The sequence below is a fragment of the Vicugna pacos genome, chromosome 6 (assembly GCF_048564905.1).
Source record: "Vicugna pacos chromosome 6, VicPac4, whole genome shotgun sequence".
NCBI classification, from domain to species: domain Eukaryota; kingdom Metazoa; phylum Chordata; class Mammalia; order Artiodactyla; family Camelidae; genus Vicugna; species Vicugna pacos.
In genome coordinates this window covers 61489123-61510260 of record NC_132992.1, presented here as the reverse complement: position 1 = coordinate 61510260, position 21138 = coordinate 61489123, and the positions used below count along the sequence as shown (strand labels likewise).

General features: G+C 33.8%; 1 protein-coding gene across 1 annotated transcript in view; it reads right to left on the bottom strand.

Moving 5' to 3' along the window:
- Positions 1-1596: 1596 nt before the first annotated feature.
- The window catches only part of HIF1A (hypoxia inducible factor 1 subunit alpha), a 32894-nt gene continuing 13352 nt past the window's right edge, over positions 1597-21138 (bottom strand). Inside the window, exons 5-15 of the mRNA XM_072963173.1 lie at positions 18631-18743; positions 17848-18050; positions 12715-12821; positions 11407-11554; positions 9391-9611; positions 8519-8805; positions 6952-7074; positions 6395-6819; positions 4095-4203; positions 3411-3537; positions 1597-2920 (exon numbers count right to left, since the gene is read on the bottom strand). Coding sequence (XP_072819274.1) covers positions 2769-2920; positions 3411-3537; positions 4095-4203; positions 6395-6819; positions 6952-7074; positions 8519-8805; positions 9391-9611; positions 11407-11554; positions 12715-12821; positions 17848-18050; positions 18631-18743 — 2015 coding nt within the window. The 3' untranslated portion in view covers positions 1597-2768. The remainder of the gene's footprint in view (positions 2921-3410; positions 3538-4094; positions 4204-6394; positions 6820-6951; positions 7075-8518; positions 8806-9390; positions 9612-11406; positions 11555-12714; positions 12822-17847; positions 18051-18630; positions 18744-21138) is intronic.

Below are 21138 nucleotides of genomic sequence, written 5' to 3'. Positions count from 1 at the left end.
TAACCTAAGAGCAATTGTACCTAGCACTGGTAGGCTCCCTACAGAACTCTTTCAGTTCCAAAGTGGTGAGACTTAGACGAATAAAATACACCAAACTCCTTTGCCATACTTTCTTCAGATGTGAAAATAAAACTATGGTCATTTACTCACAGCAGCACTGGAGAAAGAGAAAGTATAAGCTCGCATAAGGGAGATGAGCAATTATAGGACTGTAGTTGCTGGCGTAGGGCTATACTTCTTGAATAAAGGCATTGTGAAGACATTTGTGATGGTCTCAAAGAGGCTGGCACAGTGCTAGGAGGAAGGGCTGGTTCTATTTAAAACAGCTTCAACTCTCTAGGGGGCTTGTTTTCTGAATGAGCAAGGGGTGGATATTTGTTTTCCTCCAGCTTTACCACCCTTTAAAGTGGCTTTCTAGTCTAAACCATTGCTCCCACAAGTCATTTTCCAACTCCTAGTTGTTACAGATCTGACCATTTACTAATATTTGAGAACGATAAACTTCTAGATTTTAGCTGAACTTAATTTGCTACCAAAATAAGCAGAATTTTTTATTTCAACCTAGGAGTATTAAGCAACTACTTTATTCTAAAATACTACCTCTAGTACTATCTATAATTAAATGCAGAAGCATTCTAGATCATAGTATTAGCAGTGAAATATACATGTGCCCCCAAAATCTTGGATTGAGTCTTAGTGTTGTAAACTTGAGTGCCCAAATTTTCATGTAATTGTAATCACACTTTCTTCATTGTAAGATAAAAACAGCCTCCTAAGATCTGTGGCGTAGTTTATTTTGCTCAGGATTTTTGTTCCTGTAACCTCAGGATACAGAGCCTAAGGCTCAGGCACTGCCTATGTAATTTGTCCATAAAAATAATTTGCTCTTGCTTTTAGGTGTAGGGATTCACAGTGATTTTGTTGTTTCTTGGTTATATGTTTGTGCTGTCTGATTTTTTTAAATTTTAAGTAAGAATGTATTACTTTTACAATCAGAAAAGAGTCATCACTATTTCATTTTTAAAATATAGGAAAAATGAATAAAGTTATTTAAAAAATTTAAAATATACAGTATAATTTAGACAAAAACAAAGCAAGGTTTTTCTAGTTGCATATTAGAGTCAGAAGACCTAAGTTTAAATCTTTGGTCTGCCATTTATTACTTTTAAGGCTTGGACAAATCATTTATTATTGGAGGTCTAAATCTCTTCATCTGTGAGTAACAACAGATTGGACAATCTTTAGAGGAATTTCTAGCCCTTACAACATTATGTAACTGTAATGTTTAGGATTTGCTTCATTCATCCCATTCATATTAAAACAGTAAAATTTTGTTTTACTTTAATAGGTTCATAAATTCATAAATGACAATTTTCTTTTCTAAAAGTGTACTTTTTACAGTAGAACATTATGATTTGTTATTTAACATTACATTTAGGGACACAGTATAAATTAAGGTAATGGCAATAAGATAAATGTAGAACTCAGCAAAAGCAATATAATTTTCATAAAATACTTAAATTGTTGATAAATAATTTTAGGAGCTGGAGGTGTTGAAGCAAATATTATTTTAACATAAAAGGTGATCAAAGGGGGCCTGGTCCACAGAAGATGTTTATTTGATGTAACAAAACAATACAGTTAGTGTTAGATCCAACCACAAAGAGCAAAAGGAATGAAAAATTTGTACAATGCACATAGAAAAACAAGATGTTTACTGTGACAACTATATATTTCTAAAATAATGCTTCTAAAATTACTCAATTATTAAAATCTATATGAAAACAGAAGGATGTTAATAGCGACAAAGTGCATAAAACCAAACATCAGATTTTGAGCAAATTAACATATACTAGGCAATTTTGCTAACAAAGCATGATTTTTTTCTTGTTCACAATCTGCTCAAAATACCGTTATACCAACAGGGTGGGCAGAACATTTAGGTTTAATATCAATTACACAATATTAGCATAAACTTCCACAACTACAGATAGGGTATTGTTTTCTTTTGAGCTGGCAAAGTGACTACAGAAACATCAGATCATTTCTCTGAATTGAGAATTTTATCCAAATAAATGCCACATACCTTCCAGATATATGCATATCTTTCTATATCACGTAAATGGCTTTACCCATTTAAATAATAAACCATACAAGCATTTAAGAATCATTATTATATGATTAACAATGTCATGTTCCAGGTTTAATAATTTCATAGGCCAAAAAAAATTTCTTCTTAAAAACTAGTTTTATAAATGCAGAATATATTGCATGAGTTAACTGCTGGTATTTTTTTTAAGAAAATATATTGTGCAATTGTGGCTACCATGTACTGCTGGCAAATCATTATTGTTTATGTAAAATGTGAAAAAACTGAGTAAAAATTTTTCAAACTCATCAGGATGAAAGGTTACTGCCTTCTTAAAAAAATTATATTGGCATCTTATTAAAAATAATTCAATAGGGGACAAACTCCCTAGCCCAAAATAAATAAATAAAAAGGTGCATTTTAAAAATGATGCTACTGCAATGCAATGGTTTAAATACCAAAGAACTGTGAAAATGTGCTGTCTGTGAGCGGGCATTAAAGAACATGCTAAAAAAGAGCATTAATGTAGATTAAGTAGAAAGGGGATCGAAATTGAACTAACCAAGTTTGTGCAGTATTTGTAGCCAGGCTTCTAAAATTAGATATAGAAAATATAAATAGACTGCTTTAGGTAATGAGCCACCAGTGTCCAAAAAAAGGAATGAGATTATGAAAAAGCTCAGTTAACTTGATCCAAAGCTCTGAGTAATTCTTCACCCTGCAGTAGGTTTCTGCTGCCTTGTATAGGAGCATTAACTTCACAATCATAACTGGTCAGCTGTGGTAATCCACTCTCATCCATTGATTGCCCCAGCAGTCTACATGCTAAATCTGAAAAACAAAGAGATAACTAAGTATTCATTCATCTAGACAATGAATATTATTAAATAGCGACTATGCACTAGGTATTGGGAGAAATAAGGCAAATAAGCTCTGGAAGGGTTTTCAGTCTATTGAGCAAAACCACAATTATGTAAACAAAAAAGTGCAATTAAGTGTTTCTGGTGCTACTATGTCAGAAGTGTTTAAAGGATACACTGAAGGCACAGAGGAGTGAAAAGCAATTTAGAAAAAGACATTAAAATGAAAAAGTTTCAGCTTCTATTCAATATTTATAGCACACAGACAGGTCAAAGATAATTATTAAAAATGAAAGTTCCATCTTGAAATAGTTATTCCTGTCACTGATCAAATAAAATGCAACCTTACTTTTTAATCCTGCTAGGGAATGAATATCACTCATTTAGAGTAAGGCTCCTAAATAAAAGTTTCATATATTTTAATTGTTTGTGATGGTCAAGGGCAAAAAGAATAAACTAACCAGAAGGTATTAAAATAATTGTCTTTTGTTCCATTCCATTCTGTTCACTAGATTTGCATCCTTTTACACGTTTCCAAGAAAGTGATGTAGTAGTTGCACGATCATCTGGTTGCTGTAATAATGTTCCCTAAAAACAGTAAAGTTATTTCAATTTTATTATGTTGAATTTTCTTTTAAATCAAAAATCTTGAAATCAGTGTAAGTTTAATAACAATATATAGGCAAGATTTTTAAGCACTGCCCTAAATTATTTTAATTTTTTTTTTCTTAGTACTACTATGATGAAGTCATTTGCCACTCACTATGGCAACTGTTTGTGTAAATGCTTTCCAGTTGATTTGGTCTCAAAGTATCAGTATGGATCACACCAGCATTGACTGTTTTGGGGGTAAGAAGGGAAAGTAACCTAAAGGGAAGAGAATGACTTGGTGATACTGGAGGTGGAACAAGGGGAGAACTTCACTTACTCAAAATACATCTCTAGTGTTTGGAATTTTTACGCTGAGACTGTATTCATTAAATGATTGTATTTCTAAGAAAGAGTGTATACAAAATGAAAAAAACAATGTGTAACTACTGAAAATGTACCCTGAGTATTTGGAAGATACAAGAAGTCACCTACATATCTAACTCAGAAATAGCACATCAACTAGAATAGAAAAGCAAACATACTGTCACACTTACAATTCCTACTGCTTGAAAAAGTGAACCATCATGTTCTATTTTTCGCTTTCTCTGAGCATTCTGCAAAGCTAGTATCTTTGGATTTAGTTCTTCCTCAGGAGTGGTAGTTCTGAAAAAAAAATTTTTAAATAAAAATACGGTTGTTTTATTTATTTAAAAAAATCCAATTAGCTTTTTAAAAACAAAATATAGAATGCCCATTTTCCAACATTAGGGATATAATGTTACATAAGAACTTTACTGATTACTGGTTTATTACCTTAAAAGCCAAAGCTCATTTTTCAAAACAAAATTTCCTAAGATATGCATTTCCCTACTTGTGAAATGAAACTGAATAGAACTAAATTGACATCAAAGAATTAAATATTGGCCTTTCATTCCACCTAATACATAGATATTCTTGGGACTATTGTAATACAAGATTAATTTCACATTTGTGTAATGCTTTCAGTTTATAAAACATTGCATGTTTATTAGTTCTAATTTAGGTTCGCTTTAATCCCCAAGACAATACAGGTATATAATACATAGTTTATAAATGAGAAACCTGAGGTCTGTTAGATAATGTGCTCTGTTGTTAATTAGCTGCAGATATGGAAGTACATTGTAGGTCTCCTGATATCCACCCTCCTTCCCAGTGATCTTCCCACTAAGCCATTTTGCCCTCAGTATTGATCTGGTTATCAAATCTGAACTACCTGTATCTAAAATTAATATTAAATAGCAAACTATTATTTTATGCATCAAGTACATCAATTCTGTTATACTAAACTATTTTGCCTTTTCAAGAGCTGCCTCACCCCCCTCCTCCACCCCAACATAATCACAATAGCGCCTTGCTGTGTTCTATCTAGTTGAGAATGCCATATGGGTAAGTGATGTGTTACTCTAACAGCTCTCCTACATGCAGTCTTGTTTTATATTTTTAAAAAATTCTATAAAACCTTCAATATACAGACAGGCAGGTTTTTAAATTTTTATATAAATATATTTTCCTTATTAAGTGTAACTCAGTCTATTCTGTAAATATCAAAAGTAGTAGTACTTTTAATGGTTTATTTTTAATCTTTGCTCTAAAGTTGTAAGTTGTCTAGTTTAACACACCATTTGGATCCTGAAAATTACCTAGAGAGGTGGTGAAGAAAACCCCCCATATAGTTCTGAAAGGTACATTCATTTCTTAAAGTGTTTAGTGCACACCATACTGGAACTAATGTAAAAAAAAAATTGCTAAAGTGACTAGATGTTTGCTGGACTTGGTTTTGACAAGTACATAGTTATATAGAAAACTGAATATCCCATGGTTCTCTGTAGCTGTAACTGTCAATTACAGGTCATTGCTGATTCTGTTGCTATATTCATTTATCTCTCCATACAATAACCATTTATTGAAGGAAGTACTATGTGTTAGATACTGAGTTAAATATTAGTAACATAAAAATGTCAGGGCACTGTCACTGCCCAGAGGTGCTGTAATGTCAGTTGGTGACATGGTAAAAATGTAATGTTAAGTACTTCTTCATTAACTGAAAGCCCCAAGATCTTTTCCTAGTTCTGGGAAAAGGTGTCTCCTAAAAAAGCATTTCTCTCCTCCACACACTGCCCCACTGACTAGCTACAACTTGATTCCTCTGACAACGGCCTAAAACTTAAAATATGTGAAATCTTATTAAAAATTATACATAAAAATTATAACTTAAAATTTGGGTGGTGGACATGTTTGCTTGAATGAGCTCCATAGAAGCAATGTTGTAAACGACGCTTAGATTCCTGCTGTAGCTTTTAAAAACCTACTTAACCTATAATATATCTAATGCTATGACTATACATAAAAAAGGCTTGCAAATATCTATATTGAATACCGAGGACTGAAGATTATCAAGCTGAATTTGGAATGGGGAATTGGAAATACCTTTAAGTTGAAAAGGCTTTTTTCTCTGGAAAGCTTAAAAAGAGCTCCAAGAGATGGAGGCAGTGAGGATAGTTAAGTAGTCTGACTTAAGCAATCAAAAGAAACTAGGCCAGTTTTCATACATGTACAGAATTTATTGGCTGGATTTTATTTTTAGAGGTATTAGAAGATCCTCCTAGATTTAGATAAGTGACATGATTATAAAATAATACACGAGCTAATTTAGAAAGTTTTTTGACTGCTCGTTTTACATTCAGAATTTGTATGTCAATTTTATGTTCCTTAAAGCATATACCAAAAGTTTGCTATGTTTAGAAATAATTTACCATTATATACATTTCCTCAAAAATAATAAACGAACTATAACTTTAATGTTACATATAAATACCTTTGACTCAAAGCGACAGATAACACATTAGGGCTTCGTGGATGAGACTTTTCTGTCTGTTCTATGACTCCTTTTCCTGCTCTGTTTGGTGAGGATGTCCGACTTCCAGTATCACTATATGTTGATGTTGTGGCACAAGCAGTTTCTTTAGGTACGTGGGGAGGAGATGGAAATGCAATCAATATTTTAATGTCTTCCATACCATCTTTTGTCACTGTTTTTAATTCATCAGTGGTGGCAGTTGTAGAGGTGGTGGTAACAGGAGGTTCTTGCATTTGAGTCGGCTGGAATACTGTAACTGTGCTCGCACTTTGAGGGCTTGTAGAACTGCTTTCCAATGGTGACAACTGATCGAAGGAACGTAACTGGAAGTCATCATCCATTGGGATATAAGGAGCTAACATCTCCAAGTCTAAATCAGTGTCCTTTAAAGTAACAAACACATGAATTTTTACAATGACCACGCCTTATAAAAGAAAAACAAGTTAAGCCCAAAGCCACTTAAGACTAAAAGTAAAATTTAATAGAAAAAATATATAATAAACAAGTTCATATACCTGAGTGGAAAATGGATTCTTTGCTTCTGTGTCTTCAGCAAAAAGTTTCTCTACCAATTCCAACTTGAATTCATTGACCATATCACTATCCACATCAAAACAATATTCACTGGGACTGTTAGGCTGTAAAAAGAATTAATATACTTACTTTCCCCTGGAGAAGCTTGCATAAATGTTTTGCTAGTTGTTAGAATTTGCAAGCTTGATCTCATAGAATACAAAAAAGTCCATCTCTTCTATCAAATTTTATCTAACTAGTGAGAAATTAATTTTTTGAGCTTGTAACTAATTTTGCTAGTATATCCATGCATGATATAACATCCCTTATAAAAGTAAAAGATGCATTTATCTACTTTTATTCTAAAGTACTTATTCCAAAGAATGAAACTCATCTAACAATTCTCTCATATGGTGACTAGTTGGCCAATGATCTATCAGTGGAATCTAGCTGTGTACTGAGAGGCCACATGGCTGCGGTGATCTACCTAAAAGTCTCCCAGCTACTGTAAGGGGAAGTGAGGGGGAGGGGAGGGGTGGGAGCTTAAGTTCTTTACTTGTATTTACCTTAATGAATGCAGTACTATTTTAGTTTTCAGCAAGAATTCTAACCAAAAAATTATAGCTATGCATTCTAAGCATAAATTTTTGCTGCCCTCATCTTAACATTTTTATTAGGTTTACTTTTGTTGGAATAAAAACAAAATGAATTGAACATTTTGAGCTAGGCAAACTGAGCAACCAGAGAATAGGATATATTCTCCAGAAGGCAAGGAAGAGTCAGATCTACTTTTAGCTTACCAGTCTGAATCAATAGATACTTAATGTGAAATTATTTACCACCTATTAATGCCTATTTGAGTCTCATTTTAAAGCCATAATATTCAAATCTGAGCTGCTCTACTCATGAGCATGTTTGTAGACACCGAAAGCTCTGAAATAAAATCATTCTAGATTTAGAAATAGAGCTCTATGTGGTAACTTTAGTCTTGGCCCAACCTAGCCCTTAAAGATATTTTTATTTTATTTTGTTTATAGGAAAACTAATATCAAGACAGAACTTGAATTAAAACATTACTAAGTATTACTCTGTGTGAGACTCAGTATTTTCATGTTACAGGATTTCAAACAAGTGATGGAAAAGGGACTAAATTGGACAAAGAGCTTAGGGTCCTTTCCCTTTTAAGCTTTGCTACTGGACAGTTCTCTAACTCAAAGGGTAGTATGAATGCACTTGGAGCAATCATAGGCACACAGTACTTGTTCTCTGTGGATCTCTTAAGTTCAAGACTTTTTTGGTCTACTGATATGAATATATAGAGGAGTAACATAAGTTTTACCTTTCATCTTTTGTTACGATCACTCCTTCCCATGTTCTTGACTATCTTTGACCCTAAAACATGCACTGAGGTCTGTTAGCCATAGCTTTTGTAGTGATTTTAAAAGTGCTAAAATTCACACAAAAAGCTATGACATACAGGTCAAATTAAAGTATGAATCAAATTTATAAATACATCCCTAATATTAAAATCTATAAGTTATCCTTTTCTTATTATATCATGACACCTACCTCAGGTGAACTTTGTCTGGTGCTTCCATCAGAAGGACTAGCTGGCTGATCTTGAATCTGGGGCATGGTAAAAGAAAGTTCCAGTGACTCTGGATTTGGTTCTAACTTTAATGCAACTTCCTGATTGAGTGCAGGGTCAGCACTACTTCTAAGAGGCTTTGGAGTTTCAGAGGAAGGTAATGGAGACATCGCCAAATTTATATTCTGTAATTTCTCATTGGATGAGGGGAGCATTACATCATTATACAAGGGAACTTCCTCAAGTTGTTGGTCATCAGCTTCTGTGTCTGTAGGGAAAAAAATCTAGTCAATTTAAAGACTATCTAGATTTTATGTCCCCTTTCACAAAACGTTTGTCTAGTTCATTCAAACAAAAATGTTATGAAATTTTACTTACTCCGAAAGTCTACAAGTATTATGGTATAACTTAAGTCTGAGTTATCTTTCCAATGCAGTATTGACAACTCCTGTTAATCTACACAGCATAAAACCCCCTGCAGTTCCTTTTATTCATTTACATTTAAACTACCTTGAAATTAATTTTTTCAATGTTTGATATTGTGATATGACTGCTTATTTATCTTTTAATGCAACGATGCCTATTGCAACATAACTGCTAGATTGTGAAGACACTATGAAAGTAGGATATAGAAATAGCAGAGTAGCTGAGAAAAAAATTAAAAGTGGGAAGAAGAAATACCTTAAGGACACTTTGAAGCACAATTCCCAACAATGTGACAAAAGCAGGAATGTTGAGAAATTATAGGGGCAAAGGCCACAATGTCCAAATGATTACCAACAAAATGTCAGAGTAAAGTCTAGGCAATTAACATACATTGTTTAGGCAATTAACAAAATAACTGAAGACTTACCATTGCTGCCAAAATCTAAAGATATGATTGTGTCTCCAGCAGCTGGGGCCAGTAAAGTTAAAGCATCAGGTTCCTTCTTAAGTTTATCAAAGAGGCTACTTGTATCTTCTGTTTCAACTTTGGTGAATAGCTGAGTCATTTTCATATCTGACGATTCAACTGGTTTGAGGACACATTCTGTTTGTTGAAGGGAGAAAATCAAGTCGTGCTGAATAATACCACTGTCAAAAAAGAGAGATTAGTAATTCTTAAATGAGCACTTGACACAATGGGAGAGGAGAAGGACTTTGAAATGACCTTGTCTCTCAAAAAAAAAAATTCAAAATTCTGCTTTAGGAAAAGGAACATTTTAAGATGCCTTAAAACATCTCTCATGCATACCTGGTCACATTCAGGGTTTAAAATATCAATATGAAGTAAAGACTTACTAAAATTCACAATACAAGATAATTCAAATATTTGGCTAATTTCAATTAAGAAACTTCAGATATCCCTTTGGGAAGATAAGTGGTGACAAAGAAATGTAATAGTTAAGGACATGTAGGACAGTAAACAGATCTTCACAATTTTTGTGCCCACATGTAATGAAACTGGCACAGAAGAAGTTTTTGACACTAATATATAAAGCATGATCTAAGGACAGTCCTAGAATATAAAGAAAGATAAATAAATGACCATGGTCTCTCTAAGAGGGGCACTGCATTTTCCGTGGTGGTAAAAAAAAATGATCTGGTGATACCACCTGCAGGATAGGGCTGAAGAGAGATGATGAACAATTCCATCTTCATGCTTGGCTTAATTTTATTTTTCCTTTAATCAACAAATATTACTTGTTTACTACGTGAAATGAACTGAGGATACAAAGTTTAAAATATCTAGCCCTTGCCCTCAGAAAGTTTAAAACCCAATGCAAAAGTAGGTGTGCAAATAATTAAAATACAAAGTGATAACTGCTAAAATGAAGAAGGTCTGCATCACAGAGAAACCAACAAGCTGAGACCTGGACTTAGGTAGGATTTATTAGATAGACTGGGAAAGGGGAAAAGAAGGACATTCCAAGTGGGTGATTCTTATGTAATGGGAAAGTCACAAAAGAACTTGTTGGCCTAATTTCAAAACATTAAAAGGATGGTGACAGAAGTGGCAAAAATAAAAACAAATGACTAAAGTCTTCCTAAGAGAGATGGCCACATATTTCAGAAAGAGAGCTAAATCAATGAAAGAATGGAAATTTAAAAAATGACAAGAAATAATGCTATTCAAGTATGCAGTGGGTAATAAAGGGATCTTTAAAACAATTATCAGGAAAATGAGATGATCAGATACCCATGCAAGAAAACTCAGCCTGCTGGTAATGTGGAAGATGGACTAGAAGGGGGCAGTTACTTACTGAAACAGATTAAATGAAAGATTAGTTTATGATATCCATAATATTAGTAAGCCAATAAACTAAGAGTTTGTGAATATATAAAAGCCATGTGCTATGTCATATAGCCTTTGACAGTAATTTCACATAGAATTTCATATGTGAAATTCTCATTTTAACCTTTTGAGGTAAGTATTATCATCTCTCCTAAATGGATGCAATTCAGAGAAATGAGGAGACTTCCCTAAACCATGGAGCTAATGAAGGACAGAGCTATGACACAAATCTAACTATTCCAAGGCCGGTATTCTTCTATTTATAAAAATGACATAGCTGCCTTGAGATTGTCTATGCTGATAGCCATATGACTAGTAACAAAGTAATCCACAGGAGATCTGATTTTTCCCCCCTCCAAGGTCTTTTTTAAAATAGGAGTAAAAAGGATGGGGATAAATAGCTACTGATAGTAGTTAGTGGAATCTCTGTAGAATAGCTGGCCTAAAAACTCAGGTTAGAGTACTTAATAAATAGGTAGAAAACTGAAAGTAAAATAAAATTTAGTTAGTTTATAATCTTCTCTTCCTATAAAAGAAAAAAGTATCCAAAGAGTTACTACTTGCTCCCCACAAATATTTACTTTCCAAGCTTACCTCACAACGTAATTTACACATACAATGCACTGTGGTTGAGAGTTCTTAGTGTTATATATGACAGTTGCTTGAGTTTCAACCCAGACGTATCCACCTCTTTTGGCAAGCATCCTGTACTGTCCTGTGGTGACTTGTCCTTTAGTAAACACTAGGAGTGAAAAGGAAAAAGAGTCGTGCAAAGAAAATAACTTTGAATTTTCAATCGACTGAATGGATGATGAATATTGATCACTGTTTTAGAAAAAAGGAGAAATATTTATTTTAACAGAATCAGTTGAAACTGTTTAAATGGAGAGGCAGAGAAAACGCTCCAGGAGAGCTGAAAATGTACCCATCTCATTCTTCTAATCCCCAAAATAAACTCCTTTTCTGCCAGCTTTCACTATTTAAATATGATGGAAGCCAGGAATGAGGGAGAGAGTGACTAAAATTCCTTTAATGACTTACATGTTGAAAGTATCAGAAAGATCAGAAAGTGAATAACCTTTATTCCACAGAGAACATTCCAGAAAGCAGAAGTGTTATCATTTCCTTAAACTCCTGCTATAGTCTCCAGAGAACCAAAGATGGTTCAAATTAATTATCTGTGCTAGGATATCTGAATTGCAACTGGTATCATACTGAAGTCTTCTAGCAATTTAGGCAGTCTTATTAATTACTGATTCGGGATAAAGTACTAGATAAATAGTAAAGATGACATTATCATGAGTACTGGGGTCCCTGACTGCAGACTTGGGCCCACTCCGCAGTTCAAGGCTGATCATGCTAACTCAGCGACACTCAGGTATCCCCAATCACACTGGAAAGTCATGTTTACATATGGATTAGAACAGACAAGTTTAGAAATTCCGAAATTTTACTTACCATGGGATCCTCAAATAACATTCATATAAGTAAAATTGAGAATTATCTCTATGTCAAGAGTACCTGTTACCATGATGTTAATCAAATTCATTGATTCACTGAATAATTATTTTCTGAGTGCCTTTTCTGTGCTAGCTGTTCTGAATACTTAGGTATGAATTCTGAAAATGCTGTAATATTTGATGCTTCTTTTTTAGTCTTTGTTTTTAAAATGCCAGGGAAGTTTTATATATTATTAAATGATTCTTTAACTGGTATTAGTTATAACAAATATAAAACATAGATTTATTTAATGACCCAGATCCACTTATGAAGAGGTCTATTAAAATATTTAGCCTGGGAAGACTGGTTGATTTTAACCCAAAAGTTAGATATATGACCAAATAGTAAAGATTGCAAGAGTTAAATAATTAGAATATTTCTGAGTTTTTCCATTATACTTACTATCGTGATGAGTTTTGGTCAGATGATCAGAGTCCAAAGCATGATAATATTCATAAATTGAGCGGCCCAAAAGTTCTTCTGGCTCATATCCCATCAATTCAGTAATTCTGTTAAGTAAAAAATGTAAGTAAGAAGAAAAATGAGAGAAACTAATTAATGAAGAAAAATTTTGCTCCTCTACAGTAACTAGATATGCATTAATCTTATGGACAAGTGAACTTTAAAAAATAAAGGGCATCTTTCTTTATTTAGATAAACTTACATCTCACCTTTAGTCACTCTACAGTTACTAAATGCAGGGCCATGCATTTCTTTAAGCCCTATGGGTTCATCCTGCTATTTAACCGTTTTATCCCTTTCACTCAAGTTTGTGACCTATTTTTTTTAATCACATTTTATTGTACACACTTTTTTTTCATACTTTTAGTAACAAGATAGAGTATTAATAAATAGATATGAAGTACTGCTAAGTTAAATAAAAGCTTTAAAGGTAGTCAGTGACATTTAAATTGTAGATTAAATCCGTAACAGTATTTTACCATAAAATCAGATTCTTTTCGTGTGTGTGTATACAAAATCAGATTCTTTATACAACAGTTCCCCTAAGTAAAACTTCACTTTGGATCAACATCTACTACAAAATTTTAGTATCATCAACCAAAGAGTACCTTACACTAAATGGGAACTAAATAAATACTTCTTATGCTAGTTTTGGAAGATGCTCTTATACTTAGTTTTGAAATTAAATAAAATTATAGGAATTCATTTCAGATGAAACAATGATATCAAACTGAAAATGAACTAGAAAGTAATCCAGTTATCCCTTCTGGTTCCCTGGCAGTTTCTTTATGGTGGAGACTAGATTTTATTACTGTCTTTAACCACAGTCTGAAATGGAACCCATTTCACCAGAAAGAGAAAGCTGTCTTCTTAGCACTGTGCTAAACAGAAATATTCTTTTCTGGGAGCAAAAGATGAGTTACAACCTTTAGAATTTAAAAGACTTACTAAATGATGTACAAGCAAACGTTATATAATGTATTGTATCCAAAAAATAAACTAACTCCAGAAAACACACAAGAAAGATACCTTCTCCTGAGAAACGTATAAAGGTAATACTGTTTTGTGTTGTCACACCTTAAGGCTACATCTGTCATAGTTTATTCCAAAATAACTAAATAGATAAATAGCTTTTTCTGTTAAAAACAAACAAACAAACAAAAAACAAAACAAAGCTAAGACAAAATTCAGAATTCTTTACTAAGGGATATCCCCTAAACATATCTACACTAGGTGGCAGCATTAGAAAGGAAACTACTGTTTTTAAAAGTCCTGTTTCTTTAAATTATGCTTTAAAAATAATTTTAATTGGTACAGGTTGTATATTTAAATAAAATTCTCATGGGATTAATTTTTTTTCTTTATTTAAACTTTTATATTCCTGTATGTGCCTGACATTGTTCTAGGTGTGAAAATACAGAGGCAAAACTCAGTGTGTGGTAAATTTTCTGATGCACTTACCACACTACTTATGAAATTACATGGCAAGTGCAGTGGTGGGAATCTTGCTGGAATTAGAGGAACAACCCCTATCCGCAAGAAGGAGTGGTGGGGTGAGGGACAGCTTCTTAAAGGAGACTTACAAGATGAGTATAGAAGAGAGTCAGAGAAAGCAAAACTATCTGGGGAAGAAGGTACACTACAAGCAAAGACAGATGAGAAAATGCTTGATATTGTAATGGCAACAAAGACTCAGATGTGGTTAGTGGGGAGAGATGAGGCTGGAGAAGTTCTAGGAAGGAAGATCAGATTAATGAGGGTTTTGAATACATGCTAAGAAGCTCTGATTTAATGAGATGTCAATCAGTGCTTCCCAATCTGAGTTGAGGTACATGTATCACTAAGGGAGAAAGGATGTCAAAATATAAACAGCATTGTTTTCCTAGAAGGTCAATTTTATTCATATTTGAGGGAGAAAGGTAAAGTTAATTTAACTTCAGAGAATTACATTGCTTTTTGCACCAAAAAGGGGAGGACTGACCCAGAAAATTTGATCAAAAAGTGTTTTCAGTGGACTAGGAAACCTGTAATCTAAAGCTACTTTGCAGTGTATGATTCACTCATTCTAAGCATCATGAGGGTAGAGGGTAGGAACGACTAACCTTCAGTTCTACTTTAGTGCTAGTTATCGTCCCATGAACATAGTAGATGCTCAAATAAATGAATGATTGTAAGTGGAAACTAATACAATAAATAATAGCCATTGGTGGGACATTTTTGGATGTAAGAAGTTTGATATGTTAGATTTTTTTCAAAATTGTGCAAAATTTTTTCTGTATCTTGGTTCTTAGGGGGTTATAGCTGTGAAAAGTTCCTTTCTAGAGCTCTAACCAGAAAACAGCATTTTCCTTGTCTAACTCAAAACATTATTTGGTTGATATCTAAACTGGCTTCCTTTATTCCTCTGTCACAACCATTTTGCAAATTTCCTTATGTAATCAGAAGGGGAATGTCACTCCCTTTCTTTTTCTCATTCTAGCTCCATCACTTTCCTTTCTCCCCAGTCCACTCCTACACTTTATTATTGAGTTCAAAAAAAAAAAATGGACATCTCTGTTCTATCATACATTGACATAAATACTGGCAGTCAACACCATAAAATACCTCTACCTCTTCTACCTTCATTTTTCTTAAAGCTAACCCCAGTGGTGAAACAGTCACTGTGTGCACTAGGCACTCAACAAACTCCTTCAATCCTTACAACAGACTTCTGAAGCATGACCCTTATTTAACATGAGGTTTAAAACAGTTAATTTCTAAGACCCAGGCCACACTTTAAGTACCAGGACTGAATCTAGGATTATGTGATACCAAAGCTAGTGCTCGGTCACTTTTCCTTGTCCAGTGTGGCAGGGGCTTCTTATCTATTTTACAGCTAAGGGCTTAAAATTGGTTTTCTCATATAACCTTCAAGTTGAAGATAATACATGTATTATACTCTGTACAAAGCAGGTGTTATTAAAGATGAAGAAACTGATGCTCAAATAAAAGTAGTGTGTCCAAGATCATCTGGAAATAGGCAGCAAAGTCAGGATTTGGTAGTCCCTGGCTACAGAACCTATGCCTTCAGCCACTATGTTACAGTCTTACAGTAAAAAAGGAACAAGCAAGCAAATAATTACAAAAGCACAGAAAAGACTATGACAGGCTATGTACAAGGAACAGTAGTTTCTTAAAAAAAAAGAAGGAAAGCTCTACAAGTAGAGCTGTACGTAGGAGGATCCTGGAAGCTAAGTCTGTGTTTGGAGTTGAGGAAAACATTGCAATAAGACAGTAATACAACATGTGGAGCTCTCTGGTGTAGGGTGTTGGGGCCACATCAGGAGGGGCCCCCCTCCTCCTGATTAATCTGGAGAAATGGGCAGGAGCCAGATCATAAATATCTTTGCTTACCATGCTAAGAAGTTTAGATTTTATTGAATAGGTCTATTTTTCTTTGAGCTTTTCAAAATCCATATTGTCTTTTGATAAACAAAAATCTCCTGCTCTTCTAATACTTTCATAAACAAAACTTTTTTTTAATAATTATGTGATTCTTTACTCATGCACTAAATAACAAGCTCTAGCAGCAAGTCTAATAAACACAGTATCAAAGTGGTGATAAGTGCACACAATATTAACAGATGCCTATGACAAGTAATATGATATAAAAATATCTGATTTGTACTGATGACAAACTCAGATTGTTTATACTACTGTGGCTTATTACCTAGATGTATAATTAAAGATTCACTTTATTAGAAGTTAATGAAAATAAAGATATAATTTTTCCCATTCATGTTCGAAGATCTGGATTTTACCCATGAACTCTTGGGAACTGCAGACCCTTGTACCTATCTTTCTTTATTCACTAAGGATTTAATCTGCACCTTTCAAACATCCCAGCAGACTCCATTTGAAAGAAAAAGGTTCAAGGGGGCTACAGAGATAATATCACCTAAAATTATTTCCTCTTAACAAAGTATCCAGGAGATTTAGGGGTAGTCAGATCTCAAGAGATCCTTCTACATTCATTTTCATCCAAGATCATAAATTTGAGAGATCAAAAGACATATATTGGGAGTATAGACAAGAATACCCAAATTGGCCAGAGGCTGATTTTTATATAAAAAATAATCCCCTGGCCTTATAAGCAACATAATAAACAAAAGTTTCTGTGTGTGAAGATGAAGGAATGAGGCATTTTCAACAGAAGTATGACATGATCTGATTTTCACATTAGGAAGACCACTTCTTGGAAACCTGGATGTGATTAAAAGGGCACAAATCTTTTGGCAGATAAGCAGTTAGGAGACTGTGGCGACAGTTCATGCCAAAGGTGATAATGCGCTGAAGAACTCAATGGCCGGAAAGCAAGAGTGGGAGGAGAGAATGGATCAAGAGATATATGTAGAGGGTAAATCTATTAAGATTTAGAGACCAACTGAGTGTAGATAATGAAAGCAAAACTCCAATTTTTGCTGGAGTCACATGTCTACAGTGGTGTATTGACCATGATAGGCATTGTAACAGGAAAAGCAGTTTTTGATGTTGTTTTAGGGCAGGAGTGGTTCAGTTCAGTTACAGAAACATTTAGTTTTTAATACAGAAGAATATCTGTCCAGATAAAAATACCAAATTGGCAATTAAGTGGAAATAGTTATAAACAGAAATTTGGGAAACAACAGTAGAATGAGAATGAAACTGCTCAGAAAAAATATACAGGGAAGGAGATAACCAAAGACTTTCCTTCCTAGTCCATAACAAAAAATAATTTATCCTTCCTCAAATTATACACTGTATGTCTTTGAAATAAATTTGTTTTTTCTTTACATAAATTAGAGCCCCTAAAGGAAAAAGATCTCATCTTAATAATCTCTGGGTAGCACCTGCTAAGAGTAAGTATGCATGGTATATAGTAAATGTTCAATAAATATGGCTGAATTAATTTATGAAATTGATCTTACTAAATTCTAGGATGCATTGTATTCAACTTAAGTGGGAAGAAGCATACAAAGTCTTTACGCTGTTAATACAAAAAAAAGTACCATGGGCTAATTAAAAACTTCAAGTTATATTTTGTATTTCATTTACCTTTCATCACAATAAGAAAATTTCATATCCAGGCTGTGACGACTGAGAAAAGTCTTGCTATCTAAAGGAATTTCAATATTTGATGGATGAGGAATGGGTTCACAAATCAGCACCAAGCACGTCATGGGTGGTTTCTTATACCCACACTGAGATTGGTTACTGTTGGTATCGTACACATGAATATGGCCTGTGCAGTGAAGTACCTGTGTACGAAGAAAACAAAGCAGTTTTAAAAAGAATACAATGTTAATAAAAAACAAAATGCAGAGATAGTCAAGTCAGACATGGCAAGTAACTGTTGATAAAATTTATTGTCATTAGTTAGATTAACTATATTTTTGAAAATCAACAAATGTTTTCCCCACAACATCAGCCATGACCTACTCTTCAGGAACATAGATTACTCTTTAAAAAACTTTTCCTTCATAGAATTCTAGGCTGATTTTTCATTCATCTGGTCACTGTAGCTGTTTGATGGTTATTTCTTGCTCTGATGACTGTTTCAACAATGAGCAAAGAAATGATACAACAGTGAATGGAAAATTAATCTCTATCAAGATTCAGAGTGGTTGGCAAAGCCAGCAGTGTCACAGTACACGTAACTTAAGTTCATGCCTCAAACTGGTGAATTACTACACTATTTCTAATGTTAAATCTGCAAATGCCAAGGAATAGTAAGTTTTCCCTCACAGTTCTAATGCTGTCTTAGTACTAGTAATGTCAAGATGTAGGAATTTATCTATAAATCAAGTGTATTACCATACACAAATAATTCTTACTTACTTTCCATGTTGCGGATTTTATGTTCATAGTTCTCCCCCGGCTAGTTAGGGTACACTTCATTCTGAGAAAAAAGCTTCGCTGTGTATTTTGCTCTTTACCCTTTTTCACAAGGCCTAAAGAAAGCATGAAATAAAGTTAAACAAAATTAATACACAAATTTATTACAGTAAGGGTAGCACAGTACTCAGCACCTAGGTGCTGTTCAATGAAGTCTCAGCATGAACACAGTGATTCATACCTGCTTTGCTCATTGCAACATATCCAAGGGATTTAACACACTCTAGTCAGTAACAGGTTCACAACAGCAGTGATTCCCTGAGTTGGGATAAGAATCCGTATTTGGGATAATACTTAATCATTTCACATTCAAGCTAGTAAAGTTGGTCATATTACAAAGAAATATAAACGTGGTATGAATTTGCCCTACAACTGTGCTATCCGTGTACAAAGCACACCCAAAAAAATAATTTCAGTAAACTCCTCCAAATCTTTACTAAATGTGTTAGCTCAATGTATGATACATATTCTATATATTTATAGAACTCTTAAAATAGAAAATTTCTTTTCAAATAGCAAATAAAATTTTTATATATCTGATTTTTCCTTAAATCTTCCTGGAAAGCAAGCAGGAAATTATTTCTACTTTGTTACTAGGGAAAAAAAAAATACGGAATGACTTTCCAAAGCAAAGTTAGAGTTAAATAAATTCAAGTCTATTTCCTCTCATTCCAGACCTCATATAACTAAAAAAATGAGATTACACTCAGGTGACTAAGCAAATAGCAACTTGATTTCTTATCTTCATTGAACAGTCTGATTCAACACAAATACAAAAATATTTATTATTCAGGACCTGGACTGGATACTTCGGGCAGTACAAAAATTAATAAGACAAAATGCCTGTCCTGAAGAAGTTAAAAATTTAATAGATGTAGTGAGGCCAATGACAATACAATATAGAGTAAGCACTCAAGAGTTACAAGAACATTAAGTTCTTAGTAAGTAAGAGGTGAGTAAGAAGGGTATTCAGTGCAGAAGAAAAAGAATGAAAAATGCAGAGGTAAAAAAATAGCACAAATTTGGGGAACAGTACACACTAAGTCTGACTACAATATAAAGTACATGCAGAAGGATAATGAGACAAAGTTAGAAGGGATGGTTAGAGCTATAACTATAGAAGGCCATGGGTGCCACAATGAGTTCAGCTTTAAATATACAAATTGCAGCTTCTAACAAATCTGAGTTGGGAAGCATAATAAGAGCTTAAGGAACATTAATCTAGCAGCAATATATATGATGTGTTAGAATATAATGATGGTAATGAGGGGCTGAGCAGCAGTAGAAGTGAAAAAAAGGGTGACAAAAGACAAATGAAGAGGTAAAATCTATGAAAACTTGAAGATCAATGGAAATAAAGGAGAAGAGGAATTCTTTAAAAAATCCAGATATTTTAAGGCTGGTATATTGAAAGAAAAGTGTCAAGTGGAAAACAAGATAATACGCTTAAATTTAGGCTTGCTTAGCTAGAAATGCTGGACTTTTGAGAAAAGAATGAGTTCTAGTTCACATTCATAATAATGGAACATAGGCAAGTTGAGGTCATCTTCGTGCTGATGTAAGTTACTGGGGTTTACTTACCTAAGAATGAATTTGCCCTTCCTAGAAGCATTTGAAAGTGGATTTTTTAAAAATGCCATAAGAACCATAATGGTCTTGGTGATGGTATGGAGGTGTGTGTGTGTGTGTATGTGTGTGTCGAGATGGGGCTGGGTTGCCAGGGTGGTGGTTGTGGAAGCAGTAGAGATCTACATGTAAATTCTTTAGGGGTATTTTCAGTCCTTCATAATCTAAACTTGAACTGGACTAATCTTTGGAAACCCAAAGTCTTTGAACTGGGACATGAAGATAAATTTGAAAACTAAGGTAACTGAAAAGAAATAGCATTTTCCTAATGAACAAAAATTTTTAAACAATTAATTTTTCAGCTCTATAAAAATAAATACTTAATAATAAAGTCGTATTTTTAGAATGTAAATGAAATGGGACTATGCTGTGCTAAGCATATCACAGGTTCTTAGTTTATCACTAACACGTGATGCATTGTAGCAGTCCCTCTTCGCCAATAGTGAAAATCTGCATTTTTGTTTCCCAATAAAATATCAGAAACTCATTAACTACATCAGGAATGATTTTTCTTAATGTTCATATGCTTTAAAAAAAACATTTGGTTAAAAACAAACACATAAGCTATAATAAGTGGATTATACTGATTTAGAATAATGCATTAGCCTCATCACCAAATCAAAACAAGACTTCCATAAATCCATGCATTTATAGTCTAGCCCAAGGGAAGCACTGAGCCGCCAATACAAACCTCAAAGTCTAAACACTAAAAGTTATATACTAAACTCATTGACAGCCCACTTAGGTCCCTGTTCAGAGTATATTTACTCCTTCCTTTACACAGGATTCTAAGAAGTATGCATTTGCTTTCCAAGTTCACAGTAA